General features: G+C 37.9%; 1 protein-coding gene and 1 long non-coding RNA gene across 2 annotated transcripts in view; one reads left to right on the top strand and one right to left on the bottom strand.

Annotated features, from left to right (window-relative positions):
• Positions 1-12,281: 12,281 nt before the first annotated feature.
• On the bottom strand, positions 12,282-15,587 carry LOC125610536. The gene is made up of 2 exons (XR_007340521.1): positions 13,109-15,587; positions 12,282-12,816 (listed from the first exon to the last, which is right to left on the bottom strand). It is a non-coding gene; the product is annotated as an uncharacterized LOC125610536 (long non-coding RNA).
• A 4,138-nt stretch (positions 15,588-19,725) lies between these two features.
• Tmem64 (transmembrane protein 64) overlaps positions 19,726-26,671 on the top strand; it is a 27,454-nt gene continuing 20,508 nt past the window's right edge. The window contains exons 1-5 of the mRNA XM_015485950.2: positions 19,726-19,997; positions 20,440-20,508; positions 22,592-22,766; positions 23,318-23,477; positions 23,552-24,201. Of these exons, the coding sequence (XP_015341436.2) occupies positions 19,726-19,997; positions 20,440-20,508; positions 22,592-22,766; positions 23,318-23,477; positions 23,552-24,201 (1,326 nt within the window). The remainder of the gene's footprint in view (positions 19,998-20,439; positions 20,509-22,591; positions 22,767-23,317; positions 23,478-23,551; positions 24,202-26,671) is intronic.

Below are 26,671 nucleotides of genomic sequence, written 5' to 3'. Positions count from 1 at the left end.
CTCAAGTTCATAGCCTCCTCTCTTACCTGCAATGTTTGGAATGTATTAGAAATATCATGGCTGTCACATTGCTTTATATTAGAAATTATTCCATGCATCTCTCTAACACATAACCTCTATCCCATTAGTCTAGTTTGTAAGCTAAATACTTTATAGGTCAAATTCCATCTTCTAACATTGATTGTTTAAGGTCAAACCAAATTAATCTTGACTTTTCAGATAAAGGGTAAGCTTCTGCAAGAAACAGCCCCAAATATACAATGGCTTAAATGAAATGTGTTCATTTTTCTGCCAAATAATAGCACAGGATAGCATAGTAGTCAAAGTTGGCTCTATCAGGATTTTTGGCAACTCAGATTCCCTGTATATTTCTGATCTATTAATTCCTGTGACCCAGTTCTCCTCTACCATTAAGCTAACTTGTAGCCATATCTGAGATTCAGTCCATAAGAAGAAGAGTTAATTTCCTTTCAAGCAAATGAGGTGGAAATTTTACTCATTGCTTCTGATCATATTCTATGGTGATACTAAGTTCTATGATCATTTGGTGCAAGGGTGCTGGGAAAAATAGTCTCTCCTTGAATATCAATGTCTGATTAATAATGGAAGGTTTGGGGAGCTCACTAGAAATCTGCCCATACTAACACAATCAATGCTATACTTGATTAAATGATTGAGTCACCAAGATGAGTTCTCCATTCTCCCACCCAACACTAATCTGAAAAACAAGAGAATAACAGAAACTTAAGTATTATCTTTATTAATAATAGAGTCCAGGTTGGAAGTGTGGCTTTACATTTGTGAACCACAAGAGCTTGATAATGCCAAGCCTCAGAATAAGTCAGACTTCTTCAAGGCAGTATTGGATCAAGGCAAGTCTTCTTGTGTGCTCCCTTGAAGGAGCAGGGAAACATTTGCTCTCTGAGGCAGATTGCTCCCATAAGATAGGATAGCTGAACTCAGCCAAGGATGCTCATTTATTCTAATAAAATGTACTAAACATATCATTTTTCATATGCTTCAACTGAGATAGTGTGAATGAAGGAACAGAGACATATGGCATGCATTTGCTCTTAAGAGTAAGAACAAAGAAATCAAATATCTGATTGAAATAAAGTCAATGGGTATCAGTGGATTTCTAAAATCCTTATTCTTCCTTTCAGTGTAAAGCTCATCCTTTTAATAATCTTTCATACTGTATCTCTGCACATTTTTTTTTAGTAACTGGGATTAAACCCAGGGGGTACTTAACCCCTGAATCACATCTCCTGTCAGCTTTTAATTTTTATTTTGAGATAGGGTCTCCTAAACTGCTGATGCTGACCTTGAACTTGCAATCTTCCTACTTCAGACTTCCAAGTTGTTAGGATCACAGGTGTGCAACACCACACCTGCCTATCTCTGTACATTCTATCTCTGCTCATACTAATTTCTACTACATTCATTTCCCCCTTTTTTAAATGTTTTACATTTTTTACACTGATTTCTTCTCTACAAGTAAATGTGATTATTTCTTTGACACCTTAAAGAAATTGTTTCTTTGGTTCTGACCTCTTCTAACTAATATAATGTCTCAACGCCTCTTGAAAGAACAGTGTGAATTCATTTCTTCATTGTTTATTCATTTCTCCACTCACTGAAAATGTCTTCTGTTACCATCACTAACTGAAGTTATTCTTAATAATTCTCAAATTCAGTAAATGTAATTCAGTAGTCCTTTTCTCACCTAACCCCTTAGCAGTGACAAATAGTCATATATATGTAATAAATATAGTCATTATTTATTATGTAATAGTTATATATATATATATATATATATATATACACACACACACACAATCCTAAAGTTTCTATGACAACCCTGTTTTTATTTGTGTCTTTATCCCCTTTATTCCATAAATATTGGTCTTTCCCTGCAATTCATCCTTCTTCCTCATCTCACCCATTATATAAGCCCTCCTTAGATAAACATTTAAATCACTAATATGTTAATGATTTCTAAATTATAACTGTGAACCTTTATCTGCACATCTTACTGTGTTCCCTACAGTCCATTTGATTGATATCTTCCCATGAATGTGCTTCATACAGCATGACCAAAGCTATATTCATCATTTCCAAGTCAAACTGGGATATTAATGCCCTCAGTCACACCAATCAAAAGCCAGGAATCAGTTCCCATAATCCTCATGTCTTCAAGCCTCTCATTTAATTCTATACAAAAACTAGTCTCAAATTAATCCCCTCTTCATCCCTGCCACCATTTCCTTCTAAACTCCTTCTCTGACATTTCTTCTACTGGGTTGTCTGCAGATTCTGCTGGTTGAGCATCTTGGTTTGTTTGAGGCATTTTGTTCCCTTGTTTTTTTTCATGTTGTTTGTGTCTTCTCATCTAGTGGTATGGATCTGAGGCAGTATAGTTTCTACCCTGTAGTCTCACAGTGTCCCTGAAGGATTCCAGTACCTCACCTTTAAGGGGGAGACCAACATTAACAGCACCCAATGCAAACAACATACAACCTTAAACCAAATCGTTCCTATTAAGGCTTCTTCTACAGTTTTGTCACAATAAACAAAAATGATGCGTTCAATTGTTGTCTACAATATAAACATTAAGTTTGCTAAAAGTGTTTACCATTTTAAATGATGGACAATGAGGGAACAGAAGTAGTATAAAATGTTATGTTTATGAAGAAGAAAGAAAGATAGAGGTAAAAATTTATAATAAGAGTGAGGGAGAAATTAATAGAAGTTGGCTGTTAATATGAGAGAAGTGAGAAAGAGAATCCCTGCCACCATTTTCTTCTGTCTTCTGTCACCACCAGAAGTTATTCTTAATCATTTTCAAATTATTAAGAAAAAATATAAACAGTTTTTTTAAAAAGTAAAAATATGAGTACACAACAAAACTATAATATACTATTCAGATATCCCATTCCTCAATAAATTGATGCATGAAAAATATTTGGATTCAAAGATGTTAGAGATGTGAGAAAGAGAGGGGGAGAGAAATCTCAATGAAAAATTGAACAATAGCTTCCATCAAATAGTTTCTCAGCTTCAATTTTCCATGGTGGGGTTGTCTAAAGTTTGATGGAGGCTCCAATCTGGTGGATGCCAGACCAATTGGAAGGCAAACCAATAGCAAGATCCCCTCATATCCTCTTTCAGACTTCCCACCCCTTGTAGCCAGCCCCTTCCATCCCCACACACTTAGGACTCACTGAGCTGAGAAAGCCTCGTTTTCTTCAGTTTCTCCATCTTGTGTTCCCCCGTGGGGAACTGCCCCTAGTCTCTGGCTTTCCACAGGCCTGCCAGACCCAGACTGGTCCACGCAAACCGAGCCGTAATCTGAGGGACCTGGACTTCAGCTTCCCCAGGCTCTGCCTTGCTGCAGTCCAAAGATCTCAATGCCATTGCAACTTGCAGAGACCACCAGGGAGGCACTCACACAAAGGAGCCACCCTGCAAAGAGGCAACCAGGTGGTCACCACTAGCACACCCGGCAGAAAGACCACAGGTGCAATCAGACCTGCAGATACTCTAACAATATATCTCCAAGCCCTAGCTGTTGTCCCCAGACTGAGGCTGCCATGCCCTAAGACAGTGGCATTCCTGCCACCTTCTCTTACGCATGCTCCCTGTGCCTTGGCATTTACTCTCTACTTTGATGGGAATAATGATCTTTCTTACTGCTAACAGAGTGGTTGTTCTAAAATATAACTTAAATACAAAATATTAATAAAAAGTCGTAGAACAACTACTCCTACCAGTATTTTGTTCCTGGTACTTCTAGATTTATCTTTATAGCAAAATGTCAACCTTTTGAGACTTTACCTTCTGTGCTTCTATGTTGCTGAGGACTCCTGTGGGAAAACTGTGTAATGTCACATGTGGATTGACTTCCTTCCAAATTCATGGCCTGAACTAAACAATCCTTCTCTGATCCTTTCTTTTACACAGTGCCCACTGGGGATCTTTAGCTCAACATTCTCCTTCAAGCTCTGATATCATCACCTCTCAGCTCACCTTGGTAGATAGCATGACCTCCTTCAGAGGGGGGAACAATGTCTGCTCAATCCATGGGTTTTGTTTTAGAGTAATTAATCCTAACATACACTTGGTTAAATAAATTAGACAGTAGGACCTCCGTCTAAATCCCTACAAGATTGTGAAATATCACCAGGATGGAGGATACTTTATGTTTACAACAAAGTCTAATTTAATTCTTATTTCATAAAAGGTCCTTCATGATTTGCTCCTGGTTTTCTCTCTAGCTGTCCCTGGAACCTAACAAACCACAACCTCCACATAAAACCTCCTGTAGCCTTTGCATAGGCACAGTTGAAATATTCATTTTTTTAGTGGTGCAACACCTTTGAAGTATCCAGAGCTTTACCTGATTTTTGGACCCAAAGCTATCACCATGATTACCCATATAAACAAAGGTGCCCAAATGGTGTTCAGTGCCATGGTTTGTTCAAACAATAGTACTCCATCCCCCATGGAACCAACCTCACCCAGTTCCCACACTTCAAAAAGTTGGGGGCAATTTCAAAGAAATTACTATATAACCATATTCTAAAGCAAGCAATTAAATGTTAAATTCATTTTTTCCACTCTTGCATTTGTTTTGAGATATCAGCTGATGTAAGATGACCCTGTATTCACTCTTGAAGAAATTGAACACTGATTTGAAAATATATATATATAGGGAGATAGAAAAATAATATTAAGTATTATAGTATAGAATATATGTTCTATTATAAATGCAACCTTCTTGATCAATTTTATGCTGCTATATAGGATACCCAAGACCGGATAATTTATAAAAAAAAAACCCAGAGATTTATTTCTTATGGTTCTGGAGGCTGGAGTCTCAGGTTGAGGGGCTCCTCAAATGCCCTCAGCCTTAGACTTCATATAGTTGATGGAATAAATTGAGCAGCAGGTCCTCTGTCTCTGAGGGTTTTCTTGCATTTTTCCATGGCAGAAGGCAGAAGACAAGGACAGCACAAACCAGAGAGGACAAGAGGGGCTCAATGTGCTTTTATCACAATCCACTGTGAAGTTAGCTAAACCACTCGCAAGATAAGGACATCCATCATAACAGCCTCCCAGGATTTAGTAGATTTTAAACTGTATTAGCATGCCCTGATTCCCAGTCTGTTTCCTCTAACTGACTGTACACACCTTAAGGCAAATATTCATCTCTGCATCTTCAGAGTGGAAAGTCTGCGCCCCATGAATAATTAATAAATGAAAGCTCAAAGAGCTACCAGGTCAAGGTTAAGAGTACTTAATCATGTAATTAGTACTTTAAAAGGCATGGGAGATTGTGTCACATGCTGCATCTTACAGCTCAAGTGACTAAAAGGTGAAGAAGCCAGAGTGCTTTACTCATATCTGTTTCTCACTTCTGTTCCTCCTCCTTTGTGAGAAATTTACTATTTTTTTATATTTTCCCCTTTCCTCTATTCTGCTTGTCTTTCCTCTTCCACACAGCTGTTGCTATTATGGAAAGCAATTATGTTTGTTTATTAAAATAAGCTTAGTTTTCCAGGATTGAATATTAATACTGTATTTACATTAAATTTTTTTTTCTCAGAACAGAACTCTTTCTGGATTGCATCGATTTGGAGGGCCTTATTAATTCAATAATGTTAATTAAAAGATGCCTAACATGAAAGTGGTAAATAATGCTTTTTTAAAAAACACATACATTGTAAATAAGATTTTTGCCACTCTTTTCTATTCTATTTTCCACTTAGAGAAATAGAAAAATTTATTGAGTAATCAAGTAACAACTGACATTTATAATTATCTTTTCAAGTTTGATTTATCTTTTAAAATTAAAAATAAGGCTTAATCGTCTAGAAATTTAGTAATTCAAGAAATGGGCCGGGGTGCAGTGGTGCACACCTGTAATCCCAGCAGCTCAGGAGGCTGAGGCAGGAGGATTGAGAGTTCAAAGCCAGCCTCAGCAACTCAGAGAGACCCTGCCTCAAAATAAAATATAAAAAAAGGGACTAGGGTTGTGGCTCAGTGCCATGTGCTCCTGGTAAAACAACAAAGTTAGCAAAATGTGAAGACTGTCTCAAGAGGGGACGTCCACAGGGCATTGTAGATGCTAAGTCAATCAGCCCTTGGTTATAGGTTTCCAAAAGATTCCCAGATAACAGCTCTGCTGTTGGCACCTTTAGGGCTTTGTGGGGATTTTGATTTTGCTGTTCTTTGTCCCATGTAGAGTGTGTCCTTCCTTGTGGTTTCTCCCCAACACACACACACACACACACACACACACACAAATTTTGAATGTTGTTATAGAACTAGGCAACTTTGATTGGTTCTTTCTAAGCATAACTGATCTTTTAGAGTGGTGCTTTTTCCTAAAACTTGACTTCCCTCCTTGGTACTATTGAAGGAGCAAGACTCTGAAGACAAAAAATAAAAGAAGAGGCCAGGACAGAGGAGTTAAAGAGGCCTCTGCTTTCTTTTCATTTAGGCTTTGGGCCAATGGCACAAAAGAAGTCTTATAGAACTCCATGACTCAGCCTTGCTCACTAGGGCTCTGGGTTAGCGCCAGAGACATATTGTAAAAAATGTGTGCACGCTCAGGCTTTTTCCCTGGTCCCCAAGGAATCAAAAGGAGGACTGATTTCTTATTTACGGACTTAAAAAGTCCAAACAAAGCCTGTTTTTTGTCATAGATCTAACAGAAAGCAAGAAGGCTACAATACATTGTCTTCTTTAAGAAATGTACTCCAATACTTGAAATATTTTTGTTACCTCCTCAGGTGTTCAACTCCATTTTATATTCACACTTTCGGCCAGTTTAGAGAGGAGAGTGGGTTGCACTGTAAAAAACACAGGATGTTGATTAAACCACTTTTTTCTAGCATCAAAGTTTCCTGTGTCCAGTGAAACAGCTGCTTCCAATCAGCTGGCCAGCAGGACAGGGCAGAGATGGGGTGTAGGGAGGGAGGGACTGGTGTCTCTTCCTTCTCCCTCTTCCTAACTTTGGAACGCATTCTAGACCGCTCCAGCAATACACAGGAAGAGCTAACAGGCTCTCCTGTTTGCCTTTCTCTGCATTTCTGTTAGGGCCTACTGGAGGCAGAAGGGAGAAGAGCACACAGAGACTGACCCCAGGAGCTCAGTTTAGCCTGAAGCTCAAAAAGAAAAAGAAGGCTTTCAAGAGTTGGATCTTGTTTACTAGAGCTTTATATTATGACTAGAAGCCAAACTCCCAACTAATAAAGTCTTTTTTTTTTAATTGTTGTTTTCCTCCTTCACCCTTTACTTTGTGTGAATATAAATCTCAGAGGTATCAGGAAGGAGACGACTGGTGAAGTTGAGAGATATTCTTAGTACTCTTTAGCAGAGTATCATTAAATATTACACCAATCTAAAATTTTTAAAAAATTATAAGCATGAAAAATTGATTCTGAATTAAAAATAGTTCTTTTCTTTGCAGAATACATTTTAAGGATATTGGAGTCAGTAAAGGCCCTGAGATTGCCTGTAAACAGTACAGAGAAGTAAGATATATACAAACCAATCATGGAGTTCAACAGAGTCTTGAGAGTGAACCCAACTAACACTTCCCACACAGAACAAAGGAGACCCATACTTACTACCCACTCTGTTCTTGAGCCACTCCACTTGACCAGCTTGGTTTGAAATTACAGAACTGCAAAACATTGAGAGAGACAAATGATTTGAATCCTGATAATAAGTCACATTGCAGCCATGTGGTTCAAATTGTGCAATGATTAGAACTAATCACTGCCAGAATTTTCCTTTTTTTAATATTTTTAAGCTGAAGATGGACACAATATCTTTATTCATTTGTTTTTTACGTGGTGCTGAGGATCGAATCCAGTGCCTTATATGTCTAAGGCAAGTACTCTACCACTGAGCCACAGCCACAGCCACAGCCCCCACTGCCAGAGTTTTCAAAAGCAAATGCTAACATAAAAATTTCCCATTGTACTCATGTTTAGAAATATGATCTGGTTCTAGTAAGCATGTCAGGTCAAATCTGACTTGAGGAGACAGAGCCCAAAGGTCTCCACCTATGTGATTTTGTTTGGTACTCTTAGCAACCTTGTGAGGTGGGCAGGCCAGCCATGGATATTCTCTTTGTAGAGTGCCCATGTTCAGCTGGCTACTCTTTTTGTCGAGGGTTTTGCATGTATGGATGAAAATGCATATTAAATTTTATAGGACAGCCACATGTCACTTAAAGTTGAGGATACATTAGCTCACTGTGTCATTAGCCAATTTTGTCCTTGTCCAAACATCATAGGGTATATTTAATAAACCTAGATGGTATGGGTTGATTTCTCAGTGTGGCCTCTTGATGCAATCAAGAGATGCAGGAAAGATGAGATGTGTGAGGCTGCTGCTGGCACATGATGCAGCATACTGTTTTATAGCAAACAATTTTTATTAGTAGAACGAGCACATGCTAAGATAATGATAAAAAGTATAGTGTAGTAAATACATATATCAGGAACATCATCATTTATTATCATTATCAAGTATTACATACTGTACATAATTACATGTGCTATGCTTTTATGTGATTAGCAGCACAGAACATCTGTTTATACTAGCATCACCATAAATGCGTGAGTAATACATTGTGCCACGATGTCACTGGGCAATAGAATTTGTCAGCTCCATTATAGTCTGAGGGCACTGCTATTGTATATGTGGTCTATCATTGACCAAACATCAACAACTATGCATGACTGTAATTTGAAAAGCAAAAATATTGGTTTTATAATATTGACCACAGAAACAAAAGCTGGAACAATGTAGATGTTGAGGTTAAGATTCTTCATGAGGATTAGGCAAAGAAAAGGTGTTTATTCAAAGTGTTTATTCATGGATCTTAACTGATAAAAAAAATTGCTCTATTCCTTCTTGGATCAGCTGTGGAGCCATGGTTTTTCCAACCATTAAAATACTGCTACCTTCTGAATTTGTGTCTCCAGGATGGACTTTTCTCCCATCTCCTGACTGGTTTGTTTGCTTACTTAACAAGTCCTTGAGGAGGGAAAAAATCCCACTTGATTCATATTTTCAAATCATGAATGGGTCTGGTCCTGCAGGCCAAGGTTCTACATCAGCATCTGCAGATAAATAGGTAACGATGGCAAGTTATCACAGGCAGCAAGAGCAGATGGCCTCCATCAAATCTGATCTGTTAAAACTGCTTTAATTTATTCTTTATTACACATTTTATCTATGTGTGAAAGTAACATGTTTTTTTTTAAATTCCAAATTATTTTTGTTTTTTTACCATCCCCCGAATAAGTTAGATAAACAAACCATTAAGTTAAACCCAGAAGACTTCAGATAAACACAATTTACTAGTGGGTTGATCTATGGCAGATATGAGCCCTCTCATAGATGAAAGAAATGTCTACACAGACATTACCAAAACATGACCTGAAGTTGTCTGGTGTTATGTTAATATGGAAATGTTCAAGCAATAATTGTAAATCAGGTTTGCAAAAGCAGATATAGTACCTAATAGTTTACATCTGAGATAATGATTATCCTCTCATTTTCTTAAGGAATTGGTATTTCAAAAATTAAATCAGCAGAAAAATTGAGCATAGAAACAGGAATTCCTGCTTAAAATAATTATGAGAAGAAGACATATAAACATGAGTTTTAGCAATTATTAAAAAACCTTATTCTAGTTAGAAATATATGAATGCATTATTCCCACTGACTTTAATAGACAATACCTTTGTGTAAACTCAGCACTAATATTTACACTCAGAAATATGTTTCCAAGGTTATTTCTGGTAATATTTACAAAGTGATTTTTTTTAGTACTTGTCTAGTCTTGCCCTTATTTCTCATTTGATTTAACTACATATCATATAATAGTAAACACTGTTTCACCAGGAGGAACTCTTCTCCATTTGTTTAAAAATATGTGTATTTTTGTGAACAGATGTTATATCTGTAAAACAGTGTGACTTTATTGAAAATCCTATTTGACTTTTTCCTTTGTGTGTATGTTGAAGTTGAAATTGAACACACATTACTGGCTTGTTATGTCTCCACCTCTTTATTTATATATTTTGTTTTAAAATACTTATATAAAAGCTTGCCTAAAAATGTGAAAAAGATCACCCCAAGAATTAAAATGACTTTAGTTCAACAAAACCTTATTGGGAAAGAGTGAGGAAAACAAGACTAACAACAACAACAAAAACTAACAAACAAACAAACAAGCAAAAACCAGCAATGCCAACCCAAAACTAATTTTATTTTGTCTACTACCTGAGTAATTTTTGGAAAAGTGATTTCTGGCTACTTTAATTTAGAAGAACAGCAATGGATTTCAAGTTAACTTTTCTCATCAAACATTAAATTTCCAAAATCCAATACTACTGAGATAAGCTATATCTAGAACTTAATGGGATAAAAGATAATTTGATAATTTGTTAAAATGCTAAGCATCACAAATGTGTATGGGCATATTCCAAGTCTCTAATAAATAAGTAACCACCAAACCATCTCATGGCCTTTTAAAATCACACATATACCTAGGCACTTAAACAAAAATGCAGCTATAATTTTTTGAAAAAATTTTGGTTAAAATTGAATATCACTGGACTCCATTCAACATTTCTTTTGCATTGGAACTATAATTTCTCAACATCATTGTAAAATTTTTTTTTTTCTTCCAATGACATTGGATTGAGAAACATGTTTAGAAAGGTGGCTGCTATTTGCCTGTGTGCCTTGGAAATTAGCACGAAGCATAAAGAACTCTATCATACTACCTTTGCCCCAGGTAATTAAAAAGCACCCCCTATCTCCCAAGAGAAAAACCTAGGTGGGATCTTAGGTTTCAAAACAAAATAAAGAGGTAACTTGGACAACAGATTCCACCAAACCAGTTCTATAGTTTGGTGTTATATAGTTTACCAGCAATATCAGAAAGGATAGTCTTTAAGGCACTCTGTAGCCTATAGTGCCAAAATAAAATTAATATAGGGGAAAACCATGAATTATTCATATTGAAGTCTAATTGCACCCCAAGGAATAATAGTCAATACATTATTTCTAAGTGATCATGGGACCAAAATGTTTTTTGGCTTTCTGGCTTTTAACCTGAGGAATGGCTCTAGTGCAAATATAATTTTGAGGTTGGTCCCTTATTTATGAGTTGCAAGAATATTTTTAAGTGTGTTTTATAAACTGGGTATATGAAAGCAATTATGCACAAATGCTCACCTATAAATATTTTTATTAGATTTTCCAGTTTATCCTAAATTAGAGATTTTTCACTGGCTAGAAAGGAATGCTATTTCATAAACTTACTTATAAAGCATTAAAGATATAAAAACAGAAATCTCTTTAATAATCTTAACTTTTCTTCATGTATATTAAATCTGAAAAGGAAGTTTGTCCAATTTTTGTGTGTGCCACTCGAAGAAAATTATTTAACCATGTATTTTAAAAATAGTAGTTGTTTTGCAACGTTGTATTTTCTACTTTTATTGATAACTGCTAACTTACTGCAGCCATATTCTCCTTTATTTTATCAATTTATGAGATTTTTTCAAAAAAAATAGAGAAATGAACAAATATGACATTAAAATAGTGTTCATATGATTTATTGTCACTCAACTCTTAATATAATAGCTATTATTAAAATGCACATACAGTATTTGTCCCTTTAAGATAATTTATTTTATTTTCATATTAAAATACCATTCTATTTTTATAGATCATTAAATATTAACATTTCTTATAAACTAAGCTTTCAAATTATTTTTTCTAGTATATTTCTCAAGTCACCAAATAATACTTAACAAGCATTTATCTAAATCAATAGATATTTTGTATAAATAAACTCTTTTGTAAAGTAAATTGATTTATACAAATAATCTGTTTTAAAATTATAGTTTTTGCCATATTCACCGGCCAGAATTATCACCAAGGGGCAAATTATATAGTTGATTTACTTAGTCAAACTTATTTATCCAACAACTTAGTGGGTGACTTTTCGCATTGCTGAACAGTTTTTTTTTTTTTCTTGGTAGTACTGGGTATTGAACCCAGGGGTACTTTACCACTGAACTACATCCCCCACAAAAACTCCACCCGCTTTAAAAAATGTTTTCGACACAGAATCTCACCAGCTTACCCAAGCAGCCCTTGAACTTGCAATCCTCCTGCCTCAGCCTCCCAAACAGCTGGGATTACAGAAGTATGCCATGGCACCTAGCTGAAGCCTCCAGTTCTTACATGAAACTTTTTAGTTTTAGTTTTTTTTTGTTGTTGTTGTTGTTTTTTAATGAATCAATGCTGTGTAAATAGAGCTATATTCTCTAAGAAAACAACAAACATTTTAGGGCTTGGACTGTGTTCCCCTATTCTTACATGCCCTACACCTTTCAGTGATTAACACATTAGTGTTGTGTGCTTTTGTCAGTATTTCTTAGGAAAACAAGAAATTGTTCTTATTTCTCCATGTTTAGCTTCTTCATCTTCATTAGCAACTTTCAACTATTATAAAGTAGTTTCCTAGGACTGTCATAACAAATTGCCAAATTTAACTGTGTGACTTAAAAACAACATAAATTTATTTTCACAATTTTGAAATCTTAGAAGTATAAAAATTTAAGTGCCAGCTGGATCATACTTCTTCTAAAAGCTCTAGGAGACTCCTTCCCTGCCTCTTCGATCTTCTGGCGATTGTAGGCATTCCTTGGCTTGCAGTTGTGCCACTTGTGTCTCTGCTTCAGTTTCACTGGATTTCTCTCTTTCTCTCTTCTGTTTTTTAAAACAAAGTGTGTTCCTGGACTTAGAACCCACCTGGTGAATCCCATATTATCTCAGCTGCAGATTCTCATTTTGATTATACCTGCAAAGACACTCCCCCTCCCCCAATAATTTCACATTCACAGGCTCTCAGTAGGTATCTTTTGGAGACTACCATTCAACCATTTCAGTAATTAATTATACAGATTTCTCTTGACTACATATTTGTACCAGAGAATAAGTGCTACACTGATACCCAAGAAATCCAAAAATCAGAGTAGAAGTTGATTTCTTGTCATCTTACAGTTTAGCCAGGCAAGGCTGATAGAGTAGTTCTGCTCCATTCAGCTATTAGGGGTCCCCATGTTGAGTCTCTGGCATGTCAGGGCATTCAGCTCAAGAAGGAGAAAGAAAGTGGAGAGAAGACAATTCCTTTAAACAAGTAAGGTTGGAGTTGCACACATCACTTCGTGATACCATTCCGTTGGCAAGAACTTAAGTATTTATGTCACTTCCTTCAGCCTTCACTAAGGCTGAGAAATAGCATCTCCAGCTGGGTGGCCATCCTCCAAATTTAACTCCACTACTGTGCCCAGATGAAGAAATGGGTTGGAGAACTAATAGTATATGATAGTCTTAAAGAACCTTAACTCTCCTGATTGTATCTTTTTAAAGTTAAATACATCATGGGTAGAGCCTACATAAGTTACAGCAGTTAATCATTTTCGTTTATAGCCTGAAAAATAAATATTGATTCTCTTGATTTTTAAAATTCCATATTGTTTGAAATTATCTTTAAAGGAAAGAATTATTTTTCTCTAGTTCAGAAGTCATTGTTAGACATGGTTATTGTGAGTCATTGTTATTTCCTTTTAAATGTCTTTAAAACTCTCATAAAAGAAGCAGCACAAAACTCAAGAGGGTCAACAGAACCTGGGCACTAAGAAGAATGGCATTCAGAGGAAGAGAACAGAACATAGAGTGTTCCTTGGGCACACTTAACAAAGGCCCAAATAGTTGCTATAAGGAGAAATAAAACTAAAATAAAACATTTTAATTAATATCAAGATTTAATTATACATTCCACATGAGGAGGATCAAGTTACTCATATGTACTTCTCTTTCCATGTTTGTGGCTTTAGCTGTTCTCAATTTAACCTTGCTGTCTCTATAATGTCCTATTTATAAGGGTGAAGCCCCTATACTTACTAGTATATAGAGCCTGGAAAGATCACACCTGATACCTGCACAAGGTTCTGATACTGATAGTGGGCACAATCAGTAAGTGACAGCCCCAGGTGGTGTTTCCTTAGACAGACTTTCTCCAATGTGAGTGGCTTTGTGTCACACATTTTTGAGGTCTGACTGCTGAATCACCATGACAAAGCCATCTCTTTCTTTAGCTATTAAGGCCTAACAATGACATTGGCAAAAAATGAATCAAAATTTTTATAGACTTGTTGAAACACATTTTTAAAAGTTTGGTAAAGTTAAGATTCTTTGACTACATATAGTATTTTCATTTAAATTATGGATATCATTTTAACATACAGAATGCTTTTATTTTAAGTCCCCATATTTAATAATTCCAATTTATCTTGATTATATCACAACTTGATTAAATTTCCTTAGCCTAAATCAATTTATTTGTTTCTCAATCTATAAAAATCCCAGGTACTCCTAATTGACTATAAGATCCATAAATCCAGTAGTGGTTCTTAAAGTTTGGTTCCAAGACTAGGTGTTGTAGAATCACTAGGAGATTTGTGAAAACTGCCAAGTCTTGCCCCACTTCTACTCATAGCCACACATCAGTATAACTAAAATCCTGTAAGGATGAGGCCCAATGGACTAAACTTTTAAAAGCACTGCAGAGGATTCTAATGCAAACCTAAGTTTGAAAACCACTGCTAGAGGTTGGCACATAGGGTTGATGTTTCTTGCCTTGCTTCTCCAGCCTCACATGTGTATTCTATGCATCTGTCCTCAGAACATCTCACCACTTCCCAAGTAATTCCTGCCCTTTCACACTTCAGTACTTTGGCACTTTCTGTTCCTGAAATGCTGTTTTACTCCCCCACTATCTGGCCAAATCCTACATGGCACCATAAAATCCTTTTGAAGTGAGTAGGATATAAATAAGTATACACTCATCCTTCAACACCCAGCTCAAATAGCAAATTTCTTCTGACTCCCAAACAGGCTTAGTCATTCCTTCCTTTGGTTCTCCCATTGTAATTGACACTAGGTGCTACAGTTTTTTGCCTTCTCATGGTGGAAGATGGATTCTTAAGTTCCTGCCCCCAAGACATCCTTTAAAATGCTGGGGTCACAGTGATATTACTAATAAGAAATTGTTGAGTAAAAGCTTATTTGGTGATTTAACAGGCAAGACCATGTATTATTCCTGAGCTTCCCCCAACTTGAAATCCGTTCTTTAAACTAAAGTTAAATCTACTACCTGAGAAAGTTTCTCTTCTTCCTTTTCAATTGATAGGAGAGTTGAAAGAGAATGTAGAGATAAGTGAAGACTATCACCCAGATCAGTTAGACTATGCCTAGATAGAGGTCAACAGAGCATATCTTAAATCCCTAACTCACATCTAACAAGTGAAACAAATAATCTTGATGTAAATTCAGGTTCAAGTTAAGATTCTCAAAATTTTCTCTAATCTAGCTGGGAGCGGTGGCACATGCTTGTAATCCCAGCAGATCAGGAGGCTGAGGATCACCAGTTCAAAGCCACTTCAGCAAAAGTGAGGCATTCTAAGCAACTCAGTGAGACCCTGTCTCTAAAAAAAAAAAAAAAAAAAAAAAAAAAATAGGGCTGGGGATGTGGCTCAATGTTTGAGTGCCTCTAAATTCAATCCCTGGTACACCCGCCCCCAATTTTTTTTTCTCTAATCTTAGACTTCTTTTAAATTTATAAGAAGTGTTAAAAAAAGAATTAAGTATTTAAAAAAAGCTAGAAAACATGTAATTTATCTTTGTATATGTGGTTAAAAAGTATGGATTTGTTCTGTAGAAATAATATTAATCTCAATCACATTTTCTTCATTAGAAAAGTTACATTGGCAGTAGAATATTCTAAACTTTCCTCTTTTTTACAGTTTTAAAGAAAAAATTTAAAGGGAATGTTTCATACTTCTTTTTCTCAGTATCTTCTATAGGGTTAAAAGGTGAACAGCACTTTATATGTACATGAACTTGTACAATAACAGAATTATAACAACTGCGAGACTTGGCATTTTCATTCACCATCATAAATGAACACAGTTTTCCCTTTAGACTCCAAAATACTGTTTCCCATATAATTAAGGCTACTGGGAACTAGAAGCATCAAGTCTTTGGATTTTTCTGCAATGGAAGTTAACCACCACAGAATCAAACCTGTCCTGATTCATTGTCTTACTGTGAATAGTAATTAGGTAAACAATGATTACTTAGCTGCTATGAGTTGGTGATTCCTCATTCTCCCCTAATCCTCATCTGTCAGCTCCAACAAGACCTCCTTATTCCCAGTCAAATATGTAGTGCAGAGCAGTGCTGTTCTAGTTTGGATGTGAGATGTCCTCCAAAAACTCATGTGTGAGATAATACAAGAAGGTTTAGAGGTGAATGGATCAGTTTACGAGAGCCTTAATTCAATCAGTGAATTAATCTCATGATGGGATGGATTAATTGGCTGGGAACTATAGATGAGTAGGGTATGGCTGGAGGAGGTGGGCCTTGGGGACATGGCTTTGGGATATATATTTTGTATCTGACCAGTGGAGTCTCCCTCTCTGCTTCCTGTTCATTTTGTGAGCTGCTTCTTTCCATCACACTCATCCACCATGATATTCTTTCTTTTTTTTTTTAAGAGAAAGAGAGAGAGAGAGTATCTTCTAATATTTATTTATTTTTTTAGTTTTCGGTAGACATAACATCTTTATTTTATTTTTTTTAATGTGGTGCTGAGGATCGAACCCTGTGCCCTGCGCATGCCAGGCGAGTGCACTACCGCTTGAGCCACATCCCCAGCCCCCACCATGATATTCTGCTTCACCTTGAGCCCCAAGGAATGGAGCCAGCCTTCTATAGACTGAGACCTCTGAAACTGTGAGCCTCCAATAAACTTTTCCTCCTCTGCACTTGTTCTGATCACAGCAGAAAAAAAAAAAAAACTGATTAAAAGAAGTGTAAGAGGAGAAGGAGACTGGAGATACCTCTCAGGAAGACAAGCACTTGGTAATGTATAGGCAGACCTGTAAACATAATAATGGCAGATAAAGCTGACAGAAATTGCAGCATTTTTCACTATCATGGTAATATGGGATGGGGGACTTATCAAACAAGATTGGTTAATTTTCACAATTAGTTCAGGTTCTCATGTAAGCCTTCATTGAAGTACTGAGATAAATGCTGCAAAGGAACCGAACTAAGAGTTCCATTTGGAAATGGGCACACTGTGAAAAATCATCTCTCACACCTCTCCTAAACCCTCAAGCAGAACTCTGATGCACTCATCATATAGGCTCTGTAATGAAGTTAGTCTCTTCTTAACAATCGGATTGTACTCCCCAAGGTAGGAAATGCCTTTCATTCATCTTTATACTCTCAAGGGAGTCTGCTGAAGTATATGCCCTCAGTATATTCTTCTTAAACAAATAAACTGAAAATCCATCATTCAGAAAGAATTACTTGCTAACACTGAGAAAGCAATTTTATGTAGGCTCCAAGGGTCCAGATGTACTCATTTAAATTATACAGCTTAAGCAAGTGTGAGAAGAAAAGGCACCTGTCTTCTGTAAAAATGCACCAAACAGGTGTTCCAGCTACTTCCTTGCTAGCTGGAGCACCCACTGAAGATCAACACTGTGCTCTAAGGCCAGCATTTGATGTACTTCTACTTTCCTTTGGTTGCCAGAGTAGTTTTTGAGGGGCTGGCATTTGTATTTATTTGGTACAAGGTTTCCTGAGGAATTCAGGATTTCTCAAATCCTATTATAAAATAAGTCACATTCTAATTTTGAGCCCAGAATCCTAAAATCTCTCCCAAAGGTTTAAAAGGTTGGCAAAGAAAGGAAGCAGGCCACCAAACCCAGAACAAAAGGGACTCCTAATTCTTCTTGAAGCTTAATTTGATAATAAATCATGGAGAACTGAGTTTAACAGCTTCAATGTCTGCATATCAAACATGCATTTATTATTATAGATGTACTTAAATTTGATGGAAGGTAATATTGCAGATTATATGGAAATTCAGTTATAATATAGATAATGTAGAGTTTGGAGATTAATTTGCCCAAAACTAACAGCTTTTAATAGCATTTTCCCATTTTGCATTTAAATGTTATTAGTTAACAATGATTGGATTTCCCCTTCTAATTCCCAATGTTGAAAAAGACACATCCAAATCAGAGGTGCATTGGAAAGTCTATAATAAGAAGACTGGACACATTTGCCCATTGTATGAGTGACACATGAAGAGCTGAAAGGATAGATCAACCTTTGTTTGTGATCAACAAAATTCATGGAAATGATGTCCCAGACTCTCAAAGCAGAAAGAAAAATGATCTGTATATCCCAACCACATTGAAATAAATTCTTCAGTGACAGAATCCATTAGGATTAGACACAGCACAGGTAAATTTGCATTCAACTCTATATCTTTTCCTTCTATCTTGGAGAAAGCATCTTGTCCCCTGTCTAATCCTTTCCTAGTATCTTAATCCCATTCTTCTTAGCTCCTTTTGAACCTGGTTTCTTCACTATTTCCTCCCTTAGCCCTTCTCACTCCCCTGGCTTCTTAACCTCAATTTATAATTAGCACTTGGAATATCTAATAGTCCCATCTTCCTCACCCTGTTCCTTGTAGTTGTCACTCTTTTCTTTCTTCTTCTTTTATTCACTCTCAAAATCTCTGTAATTCTCCCTTTAGTAAAAGTATTTCCCCTAAGGCACTAGAGGTTACTTTTAAAAGAAATGTCTAAGACACATTCATTGGTCTTTCTCTCACCACAAGCACTTTGCTACCTTGGGACACCATTGCTCCTTCCTTTCCTGTTAGAATTATTTTTCCTTGGACTTCCATTATAATAGTTTCTCTTGGTCCACTTCATAATCCATGAACTTAGTTTTAATTTGAAATGTGGTTCCTCCGCTTTCTCTGTGTGGTGAGGGGTAAATCATGTGAAACCAAGTGTTGATTGTACTGACTGGCCACACTGTGTTAATCAAGGTCCTAGCAGGAAAAAAAAACAGTAAAGACAATTATGATCATTAACTTTGGTTGTCAAAATGACTGGGTTGAGGACACCTAGAAAATGCATAAAGTATAATTTTGGGTGTGTCTGTGAAGATGTCTCCAGAGATGTTTAGCATGTCAATCAAATGAAATGAGTTTGGATAGAATAAAAAATGGAAGGGGGAAGCTTATACTTATGCATATTCAACCCTTGAGTGGGTGCAGTTTTTGCTGCTGCCATCACCCATGGACATCAGACTCAAAATCCTGCCACCCCGGAAAGCAGACTTGTACTAGTGGCTGACCAGAGGGCTTTCAGGCCCTCAGCCTCAGATTGGGACTGCATCATTTGTCCCTCTTGTTCTGAGGATCTGGCTTCTTGAACTGAGCATCTATTGGTTTCCCTGACTCTTCAATCTCTGATTTACACCAGTCTAATAAACCCATATGAATTGGTTCTGTTCCTCTAAAACGCAGTCTAATCAAGGGATGGTGAAGTTTCAGGAAATCAGTACCAGAGTTGGGAAAGAGTTGAAAACTTAATAAACAGGAACGCCATGGCCATGGAAGAATACACTTACTGCCAAAACTAGAGAAACCGGGTTCTGAAGAGGCCTTACCTCTCACTCCTACTATCCTCCAGTTTTCTGCTGGTGCCTCTCATAACTCAAACCTAATTGGAAACCAAGAGTATGACAGACTCAGCTGATGCTCTTGAGGTCCACCTCCTAGAAGCACAGCAAAGCAAGGAAAGGTGGAGAATGAACCTGGATGGAGGGCCAGCAGAGAACAGCCAGCATACAAGCACAGAGTTCACTGTCTCCATCATGCACTTAAAAATATCTAGTGTACTAAGTATTCTAGGGAATCAGAGTACACGAGTTCACAAGACAGGAGTGATGTCCATTTTCATGGTGTTTTCATTCTACCCAGGGGAGGCAGACAGTAAAAGAATAGACATAAGGTATTAGTGTGTGGTGATAAGCATTAGGTATTCTGACTGTGGAAATAGACAGGGAAGCAATTCCCCTGGTGAGCAAACAGGTGCCCAGATTCCCACGATTGGATTGCCCAGCAGTTTCCCTCTGAGGCTATTAAGATAACTATTCGGGTGCACTACCTGGTTTCCATAGTAAAGTCCTTGGGTGTGAGAGGCTCTGTGTTTGTATTAACCTGGACCTTATCTCAGTTAGCTAGCACCCAGGATTAAAGGAATACTGGTTAGAGTGTAGTCATGTGTGATGGGTAAAATGTAACCTTTTTTGAGTTAATAAACTCAGCAGGAGGGAGGAGTGGACACTTCTGTACTTCTTCTTTTTCACTTCTTCACTTCACTCTCTCTGCTCCACCTATGTCTGCTGCTTATACCTTGTGTCTGTGACTGTTCTTTGTGTGCTTCCTCGCAGGTATTCCTCCACGGGTGCTCCTTTACAGATAAGTGTGAAGGAAATAACAAGCAGTACCACACCTGTGATGTAGAAAGGGCAGTCTTTTAGACATGGGTAATCTATGAGGTGACAGAAGAGTTAAAATGAAAGAGGAAAGCCAGGCTTTCTAAGAGCTAAAAAAGAGTGTTCAAACGAGAGATCAGCAAGGGCAGAGTCCAACATCCTGAGTTAGACACCTTGGAAAATCCAAGGGAAAGAGAAGAAGCTGAGGTGCTCAAGTGTGAGACCAGGACAGAAGGTGAGGGAGGAATGGCAGGCAGAAGTGAGATCATAAAAGGCTTTTCTGGCCAGGCAAGAAGTTAGGTTTTTTTTTTTTTCCTTAATGCAACATAAAGATTTTAGGCTGATCATAGTAGGTTGATGTGTGTGAATTAAAATACATCAGGCAGATTCTACTCATAGAATACACTGTAAGTTTCACAATTCTGTGAAAAATAAATTGTGGTGAGACATGAGTTGAAATGACCCACTGCAGTGTGCACTGTTCTGGTCAAACCCAGGAGAGTTGAATGGTGTTTGGGGTAGGGGTGGTGCTGTTTAGACCAAGATGAGCACTTCATCCAAGAGTAGCCCATCCACAGGCTGGCTGCCAGCTGGAGAAGTGGCTTAGTGCTAAGGGCTCTGCATTTGGATTATATTCTTATGGAATGTGGATTAGAGGATAAGAATAGGATTAATTAGCAAGTTGGTGCTATGAGAATAGATTAGGGATAGAGAACAGAGACAAGAAGAAGAGAAGATTATCCTTTGAGATGCCTAAATTCCTAATAGATACTCACATATCCATAAAAAATCTCTTGTCCCTCCTCTTCTAATTAAGGCAGTCTGAGTCTTTTCTCACAAGTCCACAGACTATCAACACATTAATACTCTCAGGTTTCACTTTTTTTTTTTTTTTAAGAGATTGAAACCAAGGGTGTTTAAACACTGAGCAAAAATGACTAGTCCCTTTTTATTGTTTAAAATTTTGAGACAGGTTCTCAGTAAATTGCTTAGGGTCTTGCTTAGTTGCTGAGCCTCCTCAAATTTGCAATCCTCCTGCCTCAGCCTTCAGAGTCCCTGGGATTATAGGCATGTGACACCATGCCCAGTAAAGGTTTCATTCTTTAAACCTTATTTTCTCATTCCAATCAGTTAGGAGTGACAAAGATCAGCTATGGTAACTCTCAAATTTCAGTGGCTTAAAACAAACTTTTCTTCTCACTTACTTTACATATCCATCATGAGGTAGTTGGGACTGTATTCTGAATTGTCTTCCCTCCAAGACCAACAATGATAGAGCATACAGTTCCTGGAACATCACTGATTGCCAAGGCAAAGAGAAAATGGGTTCTGGAAGATCTTGCATCAGCAAATAAATGTTACACTCACAATTCACTGACAGAATGTGTTATGTAGCATAACCAAACATAAAAAGGCTAGAACACACAACTTTTTCATATACCTGAAAGAGAATAGGAATTGTTTGGCACATCTACCACTATTTGCTTTTCCATAACCCTGCTGCTTATAAACCAAGTCAGAATTTTAACTCCATGTTCATATTTTTAATCAACTAGAATACCACATTGGATGGTATCATAGACACCTCAAATCTCAGGACTGGAGCCTTCATTCTTTCCCACAAAGTTTTTGTACTCTCTCTTGGTCAGTGCCTCCATTATCTATCTACTACTTTAAATAAGGAACCCAGATGTTATTCTTGATTCATCTCTTCCAACACCTAATCAGCCATCAAACTCATCACTATTTCTCTGTAGTTTATCCCCATTTTACTAAGTCCAGACTATTAACCCTATTTCAGATTCTTATGGATTCTTGCCCAGGCAATTCGGGCACATCTTCTGTTAGTCTTTTGCTTCCTCGTTCTTCATTTCTTTCATTTCTGCAATAATTTGTACTTTGAACAAATACTGTTTCTTTGATTAAATAAGTAATGGATCACCTAGAAGAAATTCAGAGTCTGAAGAGGGAGACAGTGATGTAAATGAAAAATTACAACACAATGGGACAGATGTGGTAATAACTATGTAGAAAGGTAACCTCGGAGAGGACAGGAAATTCCAATTGGGTGTGATGGTAATGGGAAGGTAGTATGGAATGTTTCCAGACAAGAAGTGAAAATTCAGCTAAATGAGGAGAAAACAGTAGGACCAGGGCCTGCAAGTGAGCCACAGGAGTTGGAAAAGCAGGTGAAGGAAGCAGCATGTGCCCAGCACATTGGAGGAACTCCAGCCGACCAGGTCAAAACAGGGAGGATTGAGGGTAATGATGTGAAGGAGCAAGTACGCACCTCATCTGCAAGAACCCAAAGTGTCTTGGTTAGTTATTTTGCAGGGAACTGGATGTGGAGTCATCAATTGAGGTGAGAAATTTAAAAGAAAGAGCAGGTCTACATACGATGATACTTTTATGTGCGGATACCATCACATAACATTTACTTAACACCAATTTGAGATACCAAGTTAATCTTCTTCCTATTTTTAATTTGCAGTTAAAAAAAAATACTGAGATTGAGAGATTAACGACTTGAGCAGTTACACAGGTACAAATCCTCTTTTCCACCAGAGCCCAAGTTGTTATCAATCAAGTTATGCTGAGTTTGAAAAATTCCATCAGGATGTGTACACAGCTAAGAGAACCTGGGGAACACTAACATTAAAGGGGCAAAAGAAGAAGAAGCCAGTGAGTTTGAGAAGACACAACCCCTTAAGAAATGTCCTCCTGTGCATTCTTCCAGGGACCCTAGTACAGTGGTACTGGCACTCAATAAAGAACCACTGGAGTGAGAAGGTACATTGTGTCAAGGGTGGCCTTTCATACCCAATTTCTTCAGTTCTTAAAGAGGGAAGGAATGGCGGGAGGGCAATTAGCAAATCCTCCGCTGAAGACACCAAGAATTCTTCCCCCGCCCCCAACGTCTGCCAAGACTGCTGGGATGGGAGTGCCACAGACTTGCCAACCCGGATCAGGGTTTACCGCGGAAATCACCCGAGGTTTGGACGAGAATCCAACCAGCTAGCAGACAGGGGTCTCCTGGTCTGAGAGGAGCGCGTGCACTGACACGCAGGCACGGGCGCGCCCGTCTGGGAAGGCCGGGAGCGCGCAGTCCCTCGCCCCCCAATTCAGCCCCAGCGTCCAATTCAGCCCCAGCGTCCACTTTCCGCCTCACTGCAGCCGCTCCTGCCCCGGCGCGTGTATTCCCNCGGCGGCGGCGGCGTGGTGGTCGGGGTGGCCGAGGTGAGAAGCTGGCGCTGCTGCTGCCTCGGCAGCACCTGTTGGTGCCGGAGCCTCGTGCTGGTCTGTGTGCTGGCCGCCCTGTGCTTCGCTTCTCTGGCCCTGGTCCGCCGCTACCTGCAGCACCTCCTGCTCTGGGTGGAGAGCCTTGACTCGCTGCTGGGGGTCCTGCTCTTCGTTGTGGGCTTCATCGTGGTCTCATTTCCCTGCGGCTGGGGCTACATCGTGCTCAACGTAGCCGCCGGCTACCTGTATGGCTTCGTACTGGGCATGGGTCTGATGGTGGTGGGCGTCCTCATCGGCACCTTCATCGCCCATGTGGTCTGCAAGCGGCTGCTCACCGCCTGGGTGGCCGCCAAGATCCAGAGTAGCGAGAAGCTGAGCGCTGTTATTCGCGTCGTGGAGGGAGGAAGCGGCCTGAAGGTGGTGGCGCTGGCCAGATTGACCCCCATACCTTTTGGGCTTCAGAATGCAGTGTTTTCGGTAAGTGGTGTCCTGCTGGTCTCTCTCCAGGTCTGTTTTTGAGCCGTCTTTTTCGCTTTTAGGGAGGGTGCTTCAGCAGGTAGATACCAGCGGAGAAGTGACATTGGCAATAGGAGTTAACAGTTACTTTGCATAGTATCCTGAGAAATTGATCCTACAAATAAAACAAAACAAAGATGCGTTCTCAGAAGGCGATCTGGTCGAGAAAGAAGTGTTTTTGGGGGGCATTAAAAATGCATAAAAAATGCAGAATCCTTTTAACTGAAAGGGACATGAATGAAAATGCCCCTTTTTAACATTTGTTACCTTGTTTCTGTAGCAACTTTTGCAGGAGTTTGGGAGTACAGCCTCACATTCCTAGTTTTCTCTCTTAACTGCATAAATGCATCCAGGATTTTGACTCGTTTTTGGTGATACGGACGTGAAAGACATAATTAAGTGAACACTGAATTCTCCTGAATTTGGAGTTTTCTATATTTATAATAGGACTTTTTCCCCTTCAAATGATTTGCTGTAATATCATGTAAAGGAGAAAATTCTCCTGTTTATCTTTCTTTGGAGGAACTTTATCTTGAAATTACTGAGTGTAAATAAAACAGAATAGGACAGAAAACCTTTTTTTCAGTGATCATCTATTTTCCTTATTTATATGCACCCTATAGCTTTTCTGCCCTTGTATACATATATTCTGCTTACTCTACTTAGGTTTCCATAACTAATATGCATTTTCTCTATGCAACTGACTTAAGATAGAAATACTACTAGTGAGGAGACCATCCAGTTGGAAAAAAGGAATCTGGTCTTTACAAACCTTTTGAGTTTGGAACAAATTATTAAACTTATCTGACTTCAAATTAGATGACTGAGTTTCCCAAATTCAGTGATTTTTAAACTACCGAGTTCATAGAGTCCCAGGATCTCAACCCTTCAGTTAAAACAAAACTATTGAAGTAAAGTGATATAGCAGTAGTCTGTTATAGTTTCAGCCTTAATTTTTTACCTTTTCATAGCTTCTTATATTATGAAATATACACATGAACTTTGACCCAACCTTGGGTAATACATTAATTGTCCTAAGACTTTGAAAGAAGGTTGGCACTAAGGAAGCTGTATAGATTGATTTCTGATGGTTCCGCTTTGTCCTGCAGTATAAGTTGTATCCTTGTGCCTTTTCTCATTCACGTACTCTGTGCTGACTGTCTTTCTGGGCTCTTTCCATATATTATTTCTAATCCTTAAGTCAGCCCTGCAGAAGGTGATTATGCACTTATTATACACTGTTAATTGTCTACTAATTAGGAGCACGGGGCTGCTGCTCTTGAGTTTATGTGTGTTAGAATCTGATGACCTTGGTCAAGTTTCTTATTCTATCTGCGCTTCAGTTTCTTAGTAATATGGGGAAAGTAGTGGTACCTATTTGATAGGGTTATTGAGAAGATTACATAAGATGAATATATGCAACAGAGCCTGGCTTAGCAAGCACTCACATGTTGGCTTTTGTTTTCTATGGTTCTTGTTTCTGCTATTAACCATAGTTACCTAGCCAGTAAATAGATGGTATCGAAATTGGAACTGTGGTCGATGGTAGGGTCTTAACCCATGGTCCTATTTTTTTTTGTTGTATATTATATCTTCATAACTCGTACATTTATTGCTTGATAATAGGTTTTTGTTTTGATAATGTCTCTTACATATTAAATATGTAAGAGTCTGTACTTTGTACTTAGAAATACTTAGAAATAAGGTTTTTGTACTTAGAAATAAGGTATTCATGTTGTTGAAACCAAGTTTGATAAGAGGCATTGTTTAATTTGATATTGTGGGGTCAAAAAGAAAGAGAAGAAAAAAAAAAAGGTCTATTGAAGTAGGTAATATAGTCACCAATTTTCTGAGAAAGATGGAGACTCAACCATCCAGGAAGTTGTAAAGAGTCACCTAACAAATGACAAAGCTGAGGTTTGAACCCAGAATCTGCTGATACAGTGAGTGCATCTTAATGAAAAATTCTTACTCATAGCCGTAAGCAGGGTAGATTATGAAGCCACTGGGTATGTCTCTTACATATTGTTCATCCTGCATCTACTCTATCCACCTCATAACTGCCTACATCTGCCTTTTTTAGGGCATATTTCTCTTTGTTTTCTACTTATTTCCCTATTATTGAAATCACCATTTTTTAAAGAAAATTCCATTTAAACTCAATTTATCAGGACTTATCCTTGAGAAAGTTATGTATAGTGGTTATATGAGGCATAGGCTTTGGAAATGGTCCTAACTTAGTCTCTGTTGTGTAGCCTTCTCTATGTTTCCTCATCTGTAAAATGTATAGAGTATAATGTTAAATAAACTAATGTAGTGAAGCTATTAACGTGTTTTTTTTTTTTTTTTTTTTTTCTTTTTTGTGTGTGTGTGTGTGTGTGTGTGTATGTATACTGATGCATTTCCATCACTGTTTCATTCATGACTCGAT

This window comes from Marmota marmota, unplaced genomic scaffold (genome assembly GCF_001458135.2).
Source record: "Marmota marmota marmota unplaced genomic scaffold, marMar, whole genome shotgun sequence".
In the NCBI taxonomy this organism is placed as follows: Eukaryota; Metazoa; Chordata; class Mammalia; order Rodentia; family Sciuridae; genus Marmota; species Marmota marmota.
Note: the sequence above shows the minus strand (reverse complement) of the source record. Positions and strands in the feature narration are given on the sequence as shown.